The 16,089-nt window shown below is 42.7% G+C and overlaps 1 protein-coding gene across 1 annotated transcript in view; it reads right to left on the bottom strand.

Moving 5' to 3' along the window:
• The window catches only part of hmmr (hyaluronan-mediated motility receptor (RHAMM)), a 39,961-nt gene extending 27,234 nt beyond the window's left edge, over nt 1-12,727 (bottom strand). The window contains exons 1-6 of the mRNA XM_080201042.1: nt 12,650-12,727; nt 7,137-7,235; nt 5,756-5,838; nt 4,481-4,546; nt 3,702-3,890; nt 795-881 (exon numbers count right to left, since the gene is read on the bottom strand). Coding sequence (XP_080057168.1) covers nt 795-881; nt 3,702-3,890; nt 4,481-4,546; nt 5,756-5,838; nt 7,137-7,235; nt 12,650-12,695 — 570 coding nt within the window. The 5' untranslated portion in view covers nt 12,696-12,727. The remainder of the gene's footprint in view (nt 1-794; nt 882-3,701; nt 3,891-4,480; nt 4,547-5,755; nt 5,839-7,136; nt 7,236-12,649) is intronic.
• Between the last annotated feature and the right edge of the window lie 3,362 nt (nt 12,728-16,089).

The raw sequence follows: 16,089 nt of genomic DNA, 5'->3' as shown, positions 1-16,089 counted from the left end.
GGTAAGTAAATGCTCCATAGTTTAAAGAGTGAAGTTAGCATTATGTGCCTAGATAGTTCATACCTTCAGGATTTCTTGCTCCTGGGAAATTAGAAAACAAGATTTACAAACAAACATTACAACATTGGCATAGTTTGCAAGTGTTCCCTACATGATATGATCTAAGAGTGAGAGAAAGGGGGTGAGGAGAAAGGGTCACTACTCTAAGGCTTCAGTTGTTTAAGTTAGGAGTAGCTATCTATTTAGTCCAGGAAAGATTCAAGTTTGATCTCCCCCAAGCAGATTTAGCAGTTGGGAATGTTCAGATTCTCAGCTATTTTTTATTTAAATGGTGAAATGTTAGGAACTGGTAAAGTGTGAACCATCCACTTTGAAAGGAAAAACAGAAGAGCACAATATTTTCTTTCAAATGGTGTGAATGTTAATAAAGAGGGATCTTCTGCCATTGTACACAAATTCATGAAGTTAAAGTGCTGGTTACAAGAAGCAATTCGGAAGATAAAGGGCGTGTAAGCCTGTAGCACAGAAGAAATTACTGCACAAAGACAAGAAATTTGACTCCAGTTATGTACAATGCTGATTATTGTGTGTAAAGTTTTGGTCTCCTTATTTAAAGATGGAGATTATTGTCTTCAAAGTGTAACATATGGTTCTTATGGCTAATGGTAAACTAGGAACACAAGCAAGCAATTTAGCTCCTCAACAGCAAAGAGCTTTTTGGGGGATATAATTCGAGACTTGAATAAATACTTGCTGACATCACCTTTCCAAAGCAAATAGCTAAGCTTCAATACCTTGTCCTTAGCGTCAGTCTTATTCTTCACTTCAATCAACTCCAAGCACAGGGCATTAATCTTCTTCTTAGTACCATCGTCAGAAAACTGAAAGAAACAAACAGCAAACATTACAGAGGGCACCAATGAATTTTGTCCTTTAGAAAAGGCTGATAATTATGAAGCAGTGATATCATTTTCTAACAGTGAGATGCCAAACCAAGTGCTGTCAAATCATATCATACGTCTACCACTTTGGTAATGCAAGAAATCGCTAAGAATTTGACCTCTACCATCAACAGAAGCCACATCAACGCCACCATACACCCACCTATCTTAGTATTGTTTTGGACCACAAATTGACCCTTGAGCCAGATTTCTAGAAATCACAGAATCCCTACAGTGCAGAAGGAGACTATTCAGCCCATAGTGTGCACACTGATCACAATCCCATCCAGACTCTATCCCCATGACACCACTTATTTACTAACTGCCTGACACTAAGGGGCAATTTAGCCTGCCTAATCAACCTAACCCACACATCTTTGCAATCCAGAAGGTCTCAGCTAAATTGAAGACTCACAACAATTTCATCAGCAAGCCAGCAGGAACTTCCTGGGCAGCTAACACTAGGACTTCCTCTTTGGCTCTCTAACTCAGTTTTGCACAGCTGTCTAGAAGAACTCCGTGCAGTGCAAACTGATAGATGTCCAGTTGAATGAGACCACAAAGAACATCTCGGAGGCAACCTGTTCAAATATTTTAGCTACCTGTGCTCTGTAACGTTGCTCTATCACAAATCTGGCATGTAGCTAGCATGGGTCGACTGCTAGAAAGAGTGCACAAAAACACAGACCTGCCACTGAAAGAAGAGGTCACTGACCTAATAAATGCCTCATCTCAAGGCGATCCATTTGGACCAACCTGTCCAAGTCAGGCAGTTGTGTTACAGACATGTGGCAGAACATAACACAGCCCAGAATCAGCACCTGGTCGACGATCCCACGTTGGAAATCCCAGGCTTCAACATCCCACGCAGCGAATGGGTCAAACTGACCAGTTTCAGACTGGAGTCAAATCCTGCCACAACAATCTTCACTATTGTGAACACTATGACTCATCCCTGTGCAATTGTGGCAAAGTGCAAACCACGATGCATATAAAATCGGCAAATTCCCCGACTTGTGCTTCAGTGGCTGTCTCACTGCCCCACACAAGGCTAATGAGGAGACTGCCAACTGGCTGAAGAATTTCAAATTTGACATTTAGTTGTGCATATAATTGTGCATTCTAATAGCAAACTTAATGTTTGGTCATTGACCTAAGTACTTCCAACACTTTGTATCTTAGAAATATTGGCATTACAGAAAATCAAATGTTGAATTAGCTTCTCCCAATTTGTTCTAACAAGATCAGTTGGCCCATGCTTTAAAAAAAGTATATCACAAAACTAAACCGATCTGGATTGTTAACTATGCATACACTTCTACGGTATCATGGAACTGTTTTCACATAACTCCGTTCTTATCCAATCATAGCAAGAGTATCACTTGAACAGCTTTTCTTTCTGCTTCTGTACCATTATTACCTCTGGTATCTCCCCAAAAATCTATCCTTGGTCTACAAATTGCTGCTCTGCAAAATCATCTGAAGGCACAGTATTAGTTTTCATATGTTTGCTGATGACACCCAACTCTACCACACCACCACCTCTCTGAACCCCCCCTACTGTTGCTAATTTACATCCAGACATTGTTTCCAATCCCCGCTCCAAGTTGTTTCTCCCAGCTACCAACTTCATCTCTCTCCCTAGCGAGTGGGAAATGAACTACTGTTTCCACCTTAATGTTACATTTGATCTCAAGATGAGCTGCCAACCCCATCTTCATGCCATCACGAAGACTTCCTATCTCCACCTCTTCCTATGTGGCTGGTTTTATAAATGCTCCTGTGAAGCACCTTGGGATGTTTCTCTTCATTAAAAAGGAGCAAAATTGTTGGTTCCTTTCTGACTACATGCTGTTAGAGGAGTTGTCAATTCCACTGTATACAGTTCTGTATTGGCCCTCTTACCCTCTTCCACTGTGGAAGACCTCATTACAGACATCATTTTTTTTTGTGTTGCAGGCATTGAAACAATGAATGAAATTTTACGCCATGCCAACTGTGGAAGGAACAAAAGGCAGGACCAGTACCAAGTCTGAAGTTTCCATTGTGGCTGTAGCCAGTAAGATTAGGCGTTAGAAAGAAGGCGGCTAAGAGGGGACCTTATTGAAACATATAAGATGATTAGAGGTTTAGATAGGGTGGACAGTGATAGCCTTTTTCCTCGGATGGAGAAAGCTAGCACGAGGGGGCATAGCTTTAAATTAAGGGGTGGTAGTTATAGGACGGATGTCAGAGGTAGGTTCTTTACCCAGAGGGTGGTGAGGGATTGGAATGCCCTGCCTGCTGCAGTTGTAAATGCGCCTAGTTTGGGGGCATTTAAGAGATCCGTGGATAGGTTTATGGATGGAAAGGGATTGGTTTAGGTTAGAGGGTCATTGCTTTTTAATTGGTCAGCGCAACATCGTGGGCCAAAGGGCCTGTTCTGCGCTGTAATGTTCTATGTTCTATAGGTATTAAATATAGAATAACATTTTCTAGTTGCACCAATGAGTAGTTACAATGGACAGAAGTGTAGAAAATTGTTACACTTCCGAATCTGTAATGGCAGCACCAATATACCTTTTCTCAGCTGCACCAGCACCAAACCTTAAACACTGAATTCAGAGGAGGATCAACATGCTGGAGTATTCTATTTCTGTGTTGATACACAGCAACAAGAAAAAGTAAAGCTACTGTATCAAATATTGCAATAAAATTATGGCAAAGTTCTAACTGATCATGGGAGAGACATTATAGAGTAAAGCTATGATAAACCAATACCTTTGTTTTGAGTAACTCATTAGCTTTGTGGAGATCAGCAAGTTGCCTTTCTAGGGAAGCAACAGTAGATGTCAGGGATGTTTTCTCTCTTACAGCTGCAGTTAGCTTACTTTCAATCTTCTTCACCTCCTCTTCCAGGGCCTGTAGTCTTTTGTCTTGTTCCCCTCGCTGCTGCAGTAAGCAGCGGATCTACAATTGTACGTTAGAAAGGCATTGCATAATTACAATTCAAAACAGATGCAAAATGTACACACTGCTATTTCACAAAATATTTTCATGCATTTCTCATGTACAGACTAGAAACGACCATTTATTGACTAAAGATACTAAAATATTGACAATGAAAATGTACCTCAAGCATGGCATTTCTCACATTGGGTGGGGGAGGTGACGCAAAATATAAAATGCCTAAAGATTGTGATCCGGATTTCACCCCGTGGGAATGACACTGATTTTCTTGTCGGAAATGACACTGGGAAAATCCCACCCCTTGACTCGAATACACAATCTGGTCACAACTCCCATATACAATACAACTTTTTTTTAAACACTGCAAGAAGTTTCACAATTTCAAATACTGAACAGGTATTGAAAGCTGGTTGTTGAGCATTATGGTATGATATCAACTATGGGGATTAGTCTCTAGAATCAAGTAACTCCACTATTTTGAGGTTTTAATCATAATTTTGGATGATTTACTATTACTCTACTTTTGAGCATTACATTAATAGCAAAAATAACAGGTGTTCTTTTGCAAACGTTAGTAAAATTCCACTTGCCTCTTGTTCCAACATTTTCTGCTTCTTAAGCTCCAAAGCTATGGCTGCATCCTTCTGCACATTGCTCTAAAGGCAATTCATAGAAAAACAGCATCCCCATTAAAAATGAACAGAATGTCTACACTTAAAACATCAGTAGGCAAGTTATAGAAAAAAAGTGTTCCATTGCAGTGGCAAATTTTCAGTCATTATCATGCAACCTTGAATTTGTAACTGGGTTGTGCTAAATCACACTCTCTAGGACTCAAATCAGCCAAAGTGAACACTTTGTTCTACATTAATGGATTATTCTTTCTGAGAAGTTTCAAATATTTGGGATAATTCTCATGTGAAGCTGATACAATTCTTTTCTTCCATGCTACAACCACCACAGTTTCATGTTGCTTAATCTTTGGTGTTCAATAAAATAAATTACTTTCACCATCCCTGGTAGCTAAGTGGAACTACATAATTTCATGCCAAACTAAAAGTTAACTGTTGATAAAAGTAGGCTGAGTTACTTAACTCACTGATCAAAAACAATCAGGAGGAAGAGAATGAGTGTGCCAGAGACAAACTCCCCTGGGTTCCAGCTACAATTTTGGCCTTGGGTGGCTGTGTGTAGTTTGCACATTCTCCCAATGTCTGTGTGGGTTTCCTCTGTGCTCCAGTTGCCTTTCACAATCTAAAGTTGTGCAGGTTAAGTGGATTGGCAGGGCTACAAGAATAGAAAAGAAGGGGGGGCTTGGGTGGGATGCACTTTCAGAGAATTTGGCACAGACCTGATGGGCCGAATGACATCTTTCTGCACTGCAGGGATTCTATGATTAAACAGCATCACATAATTAGGAGTAGGACAGCCCTCCAATTATATCATGGTTGAAATTGTACATTTTTAAAAATGCTTCATTTTATGGCTGTAATGTTAATAATTTGTCTGGCCTTTATTAACAGAACTACTTCAACACAGCATTCATTGTCAAAGGCACAAATTAATGGAACTGCCCCACAAGAAAGCTTGTCAGACCAATGAGTATCTAACCATGGATGCAAGCAATTTCACAGGCTGAAATTCATCAGGAGAGCAGAGACAAAGTCTTTGATAATGCACAGTACCACAACAATGATAGCACTTCAATAGCAGCTTCTCAGCAAGGCATTTAATAGGAAGGGAGACCATCAATTGTTAAGAATACATTCTAATCTTATCTAAAAATGTCAAACAAAACCAGAGACAAAATCTACTACATCCAAATCCAGCAGACTTCGTATTAAAAAACTCATTATGTCACTAACTGTGCCAAAGTTGAGATTCTTCCGTGAACTTGCTGGTGATACCAGACCTTTCTCAGTTTCAACCGTTGTCTGGCTTCCTGACTCTAGAAGGAGAGAGAAAGTTACTGGAGTTGAGCACCAAGTTCCATAGGATCAACAAAAGAGTGGTGAATTGTGAAGGGTTTAACCACTCATTTCTCAAAGCATACACTACCCACTGTTCTCAACTGCCCAAAGCAGCCTGATGAATGGGGAGAACAATACTGTCAACTCTCAACTGTCCAACATAATCTCACATCACAGCCCATATGGTCTGCAACAGAACCACTGACAAATTTAAATACCCTTAAAATACAGATTTGACAGCCAATTACGAGGTGAAGCAAACTATAATGAAAGGAAAGGAGACCTATGACCAACTTGCCTAGATAACCAACAGTTGCGCACTTATCTTGTCAGTAAGTATAATCAACATTGCTGCTACGTGCATTGAAGACAAACATACCAGACTGAGTCCAAAATTAATGTATAAATATTTGGAAATACAGAATCCTAACAAATACTCTGCAATTATTTTAAATTTAAAATATGGGATGGTTAGTAGTTAGCACTGCTGCCTCAGTGCCAGAGACCTGAGTTCAGTTCCAGCCTCGAGTGACTGTGGAGTTTGCACATTCTCCCCATATCTATGAAAGTTTCTACCAAGTGTTCTGGTTTCTTCCCACAGAATTATAGATGTGCAGGTTAGATGGATTGGCCACACTAAATTGACTCTTAGTGTGTAGGTTAGGAGAATTAGCAGGATGAACATATGGGATTACAGGGATAAGTTAAAAGTTCTATTGAAGAGTCAGTGCAGATTTGATGGGCTGAATGACCTCCTTCTGCACTGTAGGGACTCTATGACAACTCCTGTGTTCAAGAACTTGCATAGCACCAGCTACAAAATCAAAATCATTCACCTCTGGTCAAATTCAACTTGGCTTTCATTGTAAGGAAAACATACACAGGAGATACTGGTTGGAAGCCTTTGGTTCAAGTGATAGGTGTCATTAGATTAGGCATTTATACTCAGACTAGCCATCAACCAAATGCTTATTTCACTATTTGTTTTTATTATATGGATGGCAGTGGCTGCATTTATCATCTGTCTCAAGCTGCCTCAACAACCAAACAACTAAGCTACAAACACAATGAGTTAACTTGTGTAGGCAATTCAGCCCATTAGATTTCCTGAATTCTGTCATGGTGGGAGATGAAAATTCAACCTATTATTGGACCACGATATTCATAGTAGAAGTTTTCAAATTGCAAGCATTTACAAGATGGTACACGTTCTGCTAGGCTTATATTGTGACGAAACTGAACTTGCACTGACCCCATCCGAAAGAAGTTCTCTTACCTTTCTGCTTTTTAAACCGGTGAGCTTTTTCAAAGGATACTGGACCCCTGGAACTTTCCATCTCTTTAACATCATAGTGACCTGGTGCAGGGGCACAGCCTAAAACAGGAATAAATGAGTGTTTTTGGTATTCCAAGTTATAAAGAAAATTACAGATTTTGTTTTTTAAAAAAAAAGACAATTTAGTCTACAGTAATTGCCTGTAACACTGCAAACCCCATTAGACAGAACACCACAGGCCTGGAAAGGAAACATCTTTTTCATGCACTCGTGCATCAAACGCAGTCTCCTGTCTTGAAATATGATCGTGTACTCTTCCCATTACATGACAGTCCAGAATTTTAGAGGGTTTCCTTTGGCTGAGAAAACTGCAGTTGAACCAACAGCTCAAAACTGGCCATGAAGCATTGTAAGTCATCAGCAGAATCACATTCGACCACAATCCGTAACCAAATGGTTTGGCATTTTCCACTCAACTAACACCAAGCTGGGAGAAAACATGATTAGGAAGAAGACAAGGCAAACCTAAAAATGAGATGCATGAAGTTACCAGGGTTTATGTGCATGCTAGGCAGGTAAAGCAGCTTGCAATGGACAAAGCAAAAAAAAAGAGTGGTCGCAAGCAATGGATCAGATCAAAGACCATAATTAGATCATTCTGTCCATTGTGTCTGCTGTCATTCAGTCAAAGTGATCAACCCCACTCTTCCACCTTTTCCTTGTTACCTTTGATCACCTTACCAATCAAGACCCTATCTAGCTCTGTCTTAAGTATACCCAAAATGGCCTCCATAGCCATCTGTGGTAACGAATTCCCTAGATTCTCCACTCTCAGGCTGAAGAAATTCCTCCTCATCTCAGTTCTAAAGAGTTGACCCTTTATTCTGAGGCTGTGTCCTCAGATCCTAGTCTCACCTACTAATGGAAACATCTTCCCTACGTCGCCTTTCAGTATTCTGTAAGTTTCAAAGAGGTGAAAGGCTCTGCAGTCCTATCATATTCAATCATGAATGATGGCGTAGAATCGAACTAGCCAAAGGAAAAGGCTCCACAAACATTCTCATCTTCAAATAACAGGAGGTGAGTCAGTGCAGAAGATTTGACTGAAGTATTTGCAGCCAACTCCATTAGAGTGTAGATTGGATGATCCATCTTGGCTTATTCCTGAGGTGTCCACTGTTATAGATCCAGACTTCAGCCAATCTGATTCATTCCATGTAACCTCAAACAGCTGAAGGCCCTGGATATGCAAGGCTATGTATCCTGATGGAATCTACAGAACGGAATCCCTACAATGCAGAAGGGGGGCCATTCAACCCATCAAGTCTGCACTGACCATAATCCCACCGAAGCCCTATTCTCATAACCTGCCCCCCATATCTATCCTGCTAACCCCCTGACATTAGGGTCAATTTAACATAGCCAATCAATCAACCTAACCCACACATCTTTGGACTGTGGGAGGAAACTGAAGCACCTGGAGGAAACCCATGCAAACAAGGGGAGGACACGCAAACTCCACAGAGAGTGAATCCTGGCAGTAGTGCTGAAGTCAGCAGCTGTCCCTCAAAAGAGAGCCTGGGTCATACATCAGATGCCTGTGGGCCCTGGATCCACTAGTTCTTTCACGAGGGCTTGTTGTCGCATAGCAGAATGGAATTTGCAGTTCCAAGTTGGCTTCCCTCCCTTTATGGCCACGTTTCAGCCTCGCTGTTAAGTCACTGGCCTTGATCGGCAAGGTGGAGCCATGCCAAGCGGTTCACAGTCTTCTCTTCCCAATTAATTCCTGTATGCTTTAGAGCAACCTTGAGCATACCATGTACCTTTCCTTTTGACTGCCCTTAAGAGTGCTGGGAGACAGAGTTCCCAAGCACCTGGATGCAATGGCCTGTCCATCCTAATCAGTTTAATGGGAGCAGGGCTTCAATGCCAATAAAGACAGCTTTGTGAAGAACAGTAGCTTTGGTCTGGCAGTCTATGTGTTTGATGAAGTCCGCTGATGGAAGCTCAAGGATCTTAACATGGAGTCAATAGACAGTCCAGGTTTGCTACAGTAGAGGAGAATAGTCAACACATGAGGACCCTTGTTGGTTTCCAAAAGATCCAGGTCACCAAAGACACGTTGATGCAGCTCAAAGAGGCAGCAATGGCACAACTGATTTGATGCTGGACTTCCTCATCACTGGCAGCCGCTTGGAAGAGATAGTTGCTAAGAAATGGGAAGGACTGTGTATCAGCCACCCATCTACATTGATGGCACAGATGTTGTTCACGTGGTCTGGGGAAGGGCCTTCATCTTGACAATGTTTAAAGACAGACCAAACCTCTTTCAGAGATGTTGAGAAGGCAAACATCTTTTGTATTCCCTATAGAGTGAATAATCATGAAGCAGCTAATCCACAAAGTTAGGATCATGGCTAGTGGTCAATTTTGTGTTGCTTCCAGGCAAAAAAAGGTTGAAAAGCTTCCCACCCAGTCGGTACAGGATGCTGACATCAGAGGTAGGTCATCTCAGATGAGATGGACAATGACGGTCAGGGAAATGGTGAACAAATTGGTGGCAATCATAGAATCTTGTCTAATCCTGGTGTGGATATGAAAAGGGTCAGTTTCAGATCCCGTACACAAGATGACAGCAGTCAAATTATTATGCAAAGTCTTAAAATGGTGAAAAACTTCAACAGGCAACCAAATCAGTGGAAAGATAATCCAAAGAGCTTTACAATTTAAAGAATCAAACAACTTGGTCAGGTCGACAAACAGTTTGATTTATTATTGACATGTATTGGTTTAGTGAAAAGTATTGTTTCTTGCACACAACACAGACAAAGCTTATCAGTTAGAGGACGAGAGGGTGCAGAACGTAGTGTTACAGTCACAGCTGGGATGTAGAAAGATTGACTAATATAAGGTAAGTCGATTCAAAAGTTTAATGGCAGCAGGGAAAAGCTGTTCTTGGTTGGTATGTGATCTCTGACTTTTGTAACTCTTTCCTGACAGGAGACGGAAGAGTGCATGTCTGTGGTGGGTGGGGTTCTTGATTATGCTGGTTGCTTTTCCGAGGGAGCGGGAAGTGTAGACAGAGTCAATAGATAGGAGACTAGTTTGTGAATGGACTGGACTTCGTCCACAAACTTTTGTAGTTTCTTAATTTAGGTTATTTGTATGCCAAGTAGGCTTACATAAACACTGCAAATGAAGTTACTGTGAAAATCCTAGTTGCCACATTCCAGCATCTGTTTGGGCAGACTGAGGGAGAATGTAGCATGGCCAATCCAACTGCCCAGAACATCTTTGGACTGTGGGAGGAAACTGGAGCACCCAGACATGGGAGAATGTACAAACTCTGTATAGACAATGACCCAAGCTAGGAAATCGAAGCTGGGTCCCTGGCGCTGTGTGGCAGCAAAGCTCATCACTGTGCCATCCCAATTTTGGTCAGAGTAAGCCATTGGAGGGCTTTCTTAACTACACCATCAGCATGGAGTGTCCAGGACGGTCTCTGGTGATCTGAACACCTCGAAACTTGAAACTCTTGACCACATTCACTTCATCTCAGTTGATGTAGACAGGTGCATGTACTCCATCATGTTTCCTGAAGTCGATGACTGTCTCCTTCGTTTTACTGACATTGCAATAGAGAATCTGATGAAATGGTGCAAGGTGTCATTGCACCATTTCATCAGATTCTCTATCCCTTTCCTGTACTCCGTCTCCATTACAGTACGGTAGCACAGTGATTAGCACTGCTGCTCGTAGTGTCAGGGACCCAGGTTCAATTCTCAGCTTGGTCACTGCCTGCATGGAGTTCACATTCTCCCCATGGGTTTCCTCTAGATACTCCAGTTAACTCTCACATTCTGAAAGACGTGCTGGTTAGGTGCATTGACCCAAACAGATGCCAGGCTGTGGCAACAAGGGGAATTTCACTGTACCTTCATTGCAGTGTTAATATAAGCCTTACTTGTGACTAATTAACTTTTTCATTGTTTGAGATCTGACCCACTAAAGCAAACTTGAAAATCAAGTTGATGGGGAATTTGGCCACAGTCATAGATGTATAAGGAGTAATGTAAAGGGACTGAGGACACAGCCTTATGGGACAACGGTGTGCAGGATGATCGTGGAGGAAAACGTTGTTGCCTATCCTTACTGATTGTGGTCTGTGGGTTAAGAAGGGATCCAGTCACACAGAGAGGAGCCAAGCCCCCAGAGTTTGGAGGTGAGATTCATAGGAATAATGGTGTTGAAGCCTAAGTTGTAGTTGATAAATAGGAATCTGAATAAGTGTCTTTGTTATCTAGGTGTTCCAGAATTGAGTACAGGGCCAGCGAGATGACATCTGTTGTGGACCTGTTGCAGCAATAGGTGAACTGTAGTAGATCCAGGCAGCACGGGAGGCCAGAATTGATTTGTGAGATGATTAACCTTTTGAAGCCTTTCATAATGGATGTTAGATGACAATTAAGACACACTGCCTGGCCTTTCTTTGGAATCACAAGCTTTTGGAGCGCTGCTCCTTCATCAGAGACTCACCTGATGAAGGAGCAGCACTCCGAAAACAAGATTCCAAAGAAATCTGTTGGACTTTAACCCAGCGTTGAGACTTCTTACTATGCTCACCCCAGTCCAATGCCAGCATCTCCATACCGTGGCTTTTCTTTGGAATGGGGATAATGACCATTCAGCAACACATCGCACAGCAGAATGAATAAATCTGCAACAGGGTTTGTCTGCACAGAACCCCACTAATAAAATCATAGAATAAAATCCCTACAGTGCAGAAAGAGTAAGGAGTTGCACAACACCAGACTACAGTCCAACAGGTTTATTTGGTAGCACAAGTCACTAGCTTACAGGTGAGTGGGATTTCAGTTCATAAACAGGGCATATAAAGCAGCAAACTCAGTTTACAAATTAATGGTTGGAATGCAAGTCGTTACAGGTAACAAAGTCTTAAAGGTGCAAACAATGCAAGTGGAGAGAGGGTTAAGCACAGGTTAAAGAGATGTGTATTGTCTCCAGCCAGGACAGTTAGTGAGATTTTGCAAGCCCAGGCAAGTCATGGGAGTTAAAGATAGTGTGCAGAAAGAGGCCATTTGGCCCATCAAGCCTCTACCAACCACCCAGGCCCTATCCCCATAACCCCACTTATTTACCCTGCTAATCCCCTGACACTAAGGGACAGTTTAGCATGGCCAATGTACCTGACTAGCACATCTTTCGGACTGTGGGAGGAAACCCACGCAGACCCGGGGAGAAGGTGCAGACCCATGCCGATTGAACCCCGGTCACTGGAGGTAGCAATACTAAACACTGTGCCACTCAAAGCCCCACCTTGCAGCAGAATCTGTCTGATAAACAGACACAACTCACAGTGGGACCCCCGCCAACCCACCCGCCGTGAGATACTGACTCTCCTCCCCCTCCCGGGGCTCTACCTCCAGAGCGGGGACTCCCCCCGAGCCGGGCTGGGGGGTGGGGGGGGTGCTCCCCCCGCACTGAGCACTCACCCGCGGTGTCATTGAAGCGGCGGATGGGGGCTCTGGGGAAGGACATTCTCTCTCGGCCTCTCTCAATCCGGGTCTCTCGCCAACCGCCGTCCGTTTGAATCCGCGTCCACGTGACACACTCACCAATCACTGGAGCCGCCCACCTCCCGGATCATCACGTGATCCACCGAAACCACACACCCCCTCCGGTGAAAACCCCCGCCCCCTCCTGCGCTATCCCCGCCCTCACCTTCAGTATCCCCGCCCCTGCACCAAGGAACCCCGCCCCGCCCCAGAAACCCCGCCTCTTACCCCAGGAACCCCGCCCCCTGCTCCAGAAACTCCGCCCCCTGCCCCATAGCCCCGCCCTCCATCTCCCTCATTGACTCCCACTTCCCTGCTCTCTCCCATGGCAATGCTGTGTGGCAACGCCGGCATCTCCACACCAATGCTGTGTGGGCAATGCCATGCACAGCAGGTTAATATGGACCATGAAGTGGATAGGTTAGAGTTTTATTTAAATGCTGAGACATTAGGAGCAGATTTGCAGCTCTTCCCACACAGATCACAAACATGAAGCAGTCAGGTACCAATAATGATCAGAAAGGGCAAATGGTGGAATGTTAGGGTAAGGCTACAAACTGCAGGAAACTTTGCTCCAGTACAAAGCCCTGTTCAGGTTTAAGCACCTTAGCAAGATTGGTCTTTGAAGGAATGTGAGACCCATCTACCAAAACATAGCCAGGGCATCGAGAGTTAAATTATGGAAAGAGATTCCAGAAACCAGGCTTGTATTCGCTGGAATGGGGTAGCGAGGGGGTAGCTGCAGGGTGCAGTCAATGCAGGCCCCGAAGACCAGCCAGCCCAACTGGTAAAATCGACCAGGAAGGCAGTTCAGTGAAGGTTCATTTGGTTGACTGATGGGATGAAGGGGCTGTCTTATCAGGAAAGGCTGAGCATGTTGGCCTTTATTCATAATTTAGAAGAAGAGGTGATCTTATGAAGCCAACAAAATTCTGAAGGGACTTAACAGAAGTTAAAGGAAGTGGAAGACCTGTCTACATCAATGGGCTCAAAGTAGAAATGGTCAAAAGCTTCAAGTTTTTAGGTGCCCAAATCACTGACAACCTGTCTTGGTCCCTCTACACCAATGTGATCATTAAGAAAGCACTACCAACATTTCTACCTTCTCAGGAGGCTAAGGAAATTTGGCATGTCTGCTATGACTCTCACCAACTTTTACAGATGCAGCAATATGATGGATTCTTTCTGGTTGTAACACAGCTTGGTATGGCTCCTGCTCTGCCCAAGATTGCACGAAACTACAAAGGGCCGTGAACAAAACCCAATCCATCATGCAAACCAGTCTCCCATCCATTGACATTGTCTACATTTCTTCCTGCCCTGGAAAAGCAGCCAGCATAATCAAGGACCCCTCGTACCCCAGACATTCTCTCTTCCACCTTCTTCCATCAGGAAAAAGATAGAAAAACCTGAGGTGATGTACCAACCCACTCAAGAACAGCTTCTTTCCTGCTGCCATCAGACTTTTGAATGGACATTTCTCGCATTAAGTTGATCGTTCTCTACACCCTAGCTATGACTGTAACACTACATTCTGCACTCCCTTCTTTCCTTCTTCTCTATGAATGGTATGCTTTTGTCTGTATAGCATGCAAGAAACAATATCACTGTATCCCAATACATGTGACAATAATAAATCAAGTCAAATTTTTAAAAAGTTTTTCCACTCGTGAAGGAATCTAAACCAAGGAGCACAGGTTTAGAATAAAGAATTGTCCAGTTAAGATGGAGATTAGAAGGAATTTCTCCTCAGGTGTTGTGAATCTTTGGAATTCTCTAACCGAGAGTGTCTTGGAGGGGGAATCACTGAATATATTCAAGGCTTTAACTGTAAAAAAGTCAGGAGTTATGGAGAACAGACAGGAAAGTGGAGTTGAGGCTAAAACGAGATTAGCAATTAACTTATTGAATGTGGAACAGACTTGAAGGGCAGAATGGCCTCTCTTGCTTCTGCTTCTTATATCATTTGGCTTGAGGGACTGAATGACCGTCTCATATTACTAGGTTGTTATGTTCCCATTCAGGACTTGTCCTCAATCTGAAGTTTAGAAGAAAGAATCTCAGGATTGTTACAGCACAGGCGGAGACCATTTGGTCCACTGTGTCTGCATTTACTTTCCAAACGAGCATTCTGGCTTAGTGTCATTCCCCGTATCCTTGCATATTGTGAGCAATAGGTAAAGATGCTGTTAACACATATATTTGTAGAGCATAGAGAAATAGCTTAAAAGTTAAATAGATTGGATATAGTCAGGCACATTGATAACCCACTTTATGGAAACAACTGTGAGTTTAGTCACAAACATAGGACATAAGGTTCGATGCTGCTAACACAGCAATAATTAGGGATAATAAAAAGACTGCCTGTAATGTAGAGATAACATCAGAGATGTGATGTGCAGTGAAGCATACACCACATCCTGCAGGAATGTAAGAGGCCCACGTTATAAAAAGCAAATGGTCTGCAAGATGTGTTGTTTCTACAACTAAGCATAAAAGGGGAAAAGGTCACTGAGATAGTTGGGACAGCAGTGATTAAATTGGCAAAGGATTGATTACCGCCAATCTGAACTGGACATGTAACAGTATTGGATAAGATGGATGAGTTTGCTAATGCACTCTTGTGATAACAGGAGACATTGTTAGATGGGGGTAGAGGGGATAACACCTCAAGCCAATAGGGGAATGACAACACATAGATGGGACAGGGACCACCAATTAGGGGAGAACAACATATTGCAAAGCCATTACAATGCTTGTAAAAAAAGTATAAAATGTGCTGCCAATTTATGTAAAGTGTGCCTATTTTGTTGGACACCCAGTCTTGCAAGAACGTCAAATAAAATCTTGCTCCTTCAGAACTTGACTTGACTAAATTGTTTAACTGTGAGCTGTGTTTCTCACAATATTATTCAAGTAACCACCAAATGTCCATTTAATGCCTCAGTTGAACCTGCTTCCACCACATGTGCAGGCCCAAAGCACTCGTGAAAATGTTTTTTTCTTTTTTGCTTCTTTTGAAAATTATTTTAAGTTCGTGCCCTCTCATTCTTGATCCTTTAATAAGCAGAAGCAGTTTTTCCCTATCTACTTTGTCTAGCCTCCTCATAATTTTAAGCATCTCTATCAATCTCCTCTCAGCCTTTTTCCTTCCAAGGAGAACAGACCCAACCTCTCCAATCTATCCTCATCACTGAAGTTCCTCATTCCTGGAAACATTCTTGTAAACTTCTTCTGCGTTCTCTCCAATGCATTCATATCCTTCCCATAGAGTCATAGGGTAATATAGCGTGGAAACAGGCCCTTCAGTTCAACCAGTACATGCTGACTATGGTGCCATCCCACCTGGTCCCCAATTGTCTGCATTTGGCCTATAT

Source organism: Carcharhinus amblyrhynchos, chromosome 13 (assembly GCF_965287045.1).
Source record: "Carcharhinus amblyrhynchos chromosome 13, sCarAmb.v2.hapA, whole genome shotgun sequence".
In the NCBI taxonomy this organism is placed as follows: Eukaryota; Metazoa; Chordata; class Chondrichthyes; order Carcharhiniformes; family Carcharhinidae; genus Carcharhinus; species Carcharhinus amblyrhynchos.
This window is presented reverse-complemented; position numbering and strand designations above follow the sequence as displayed.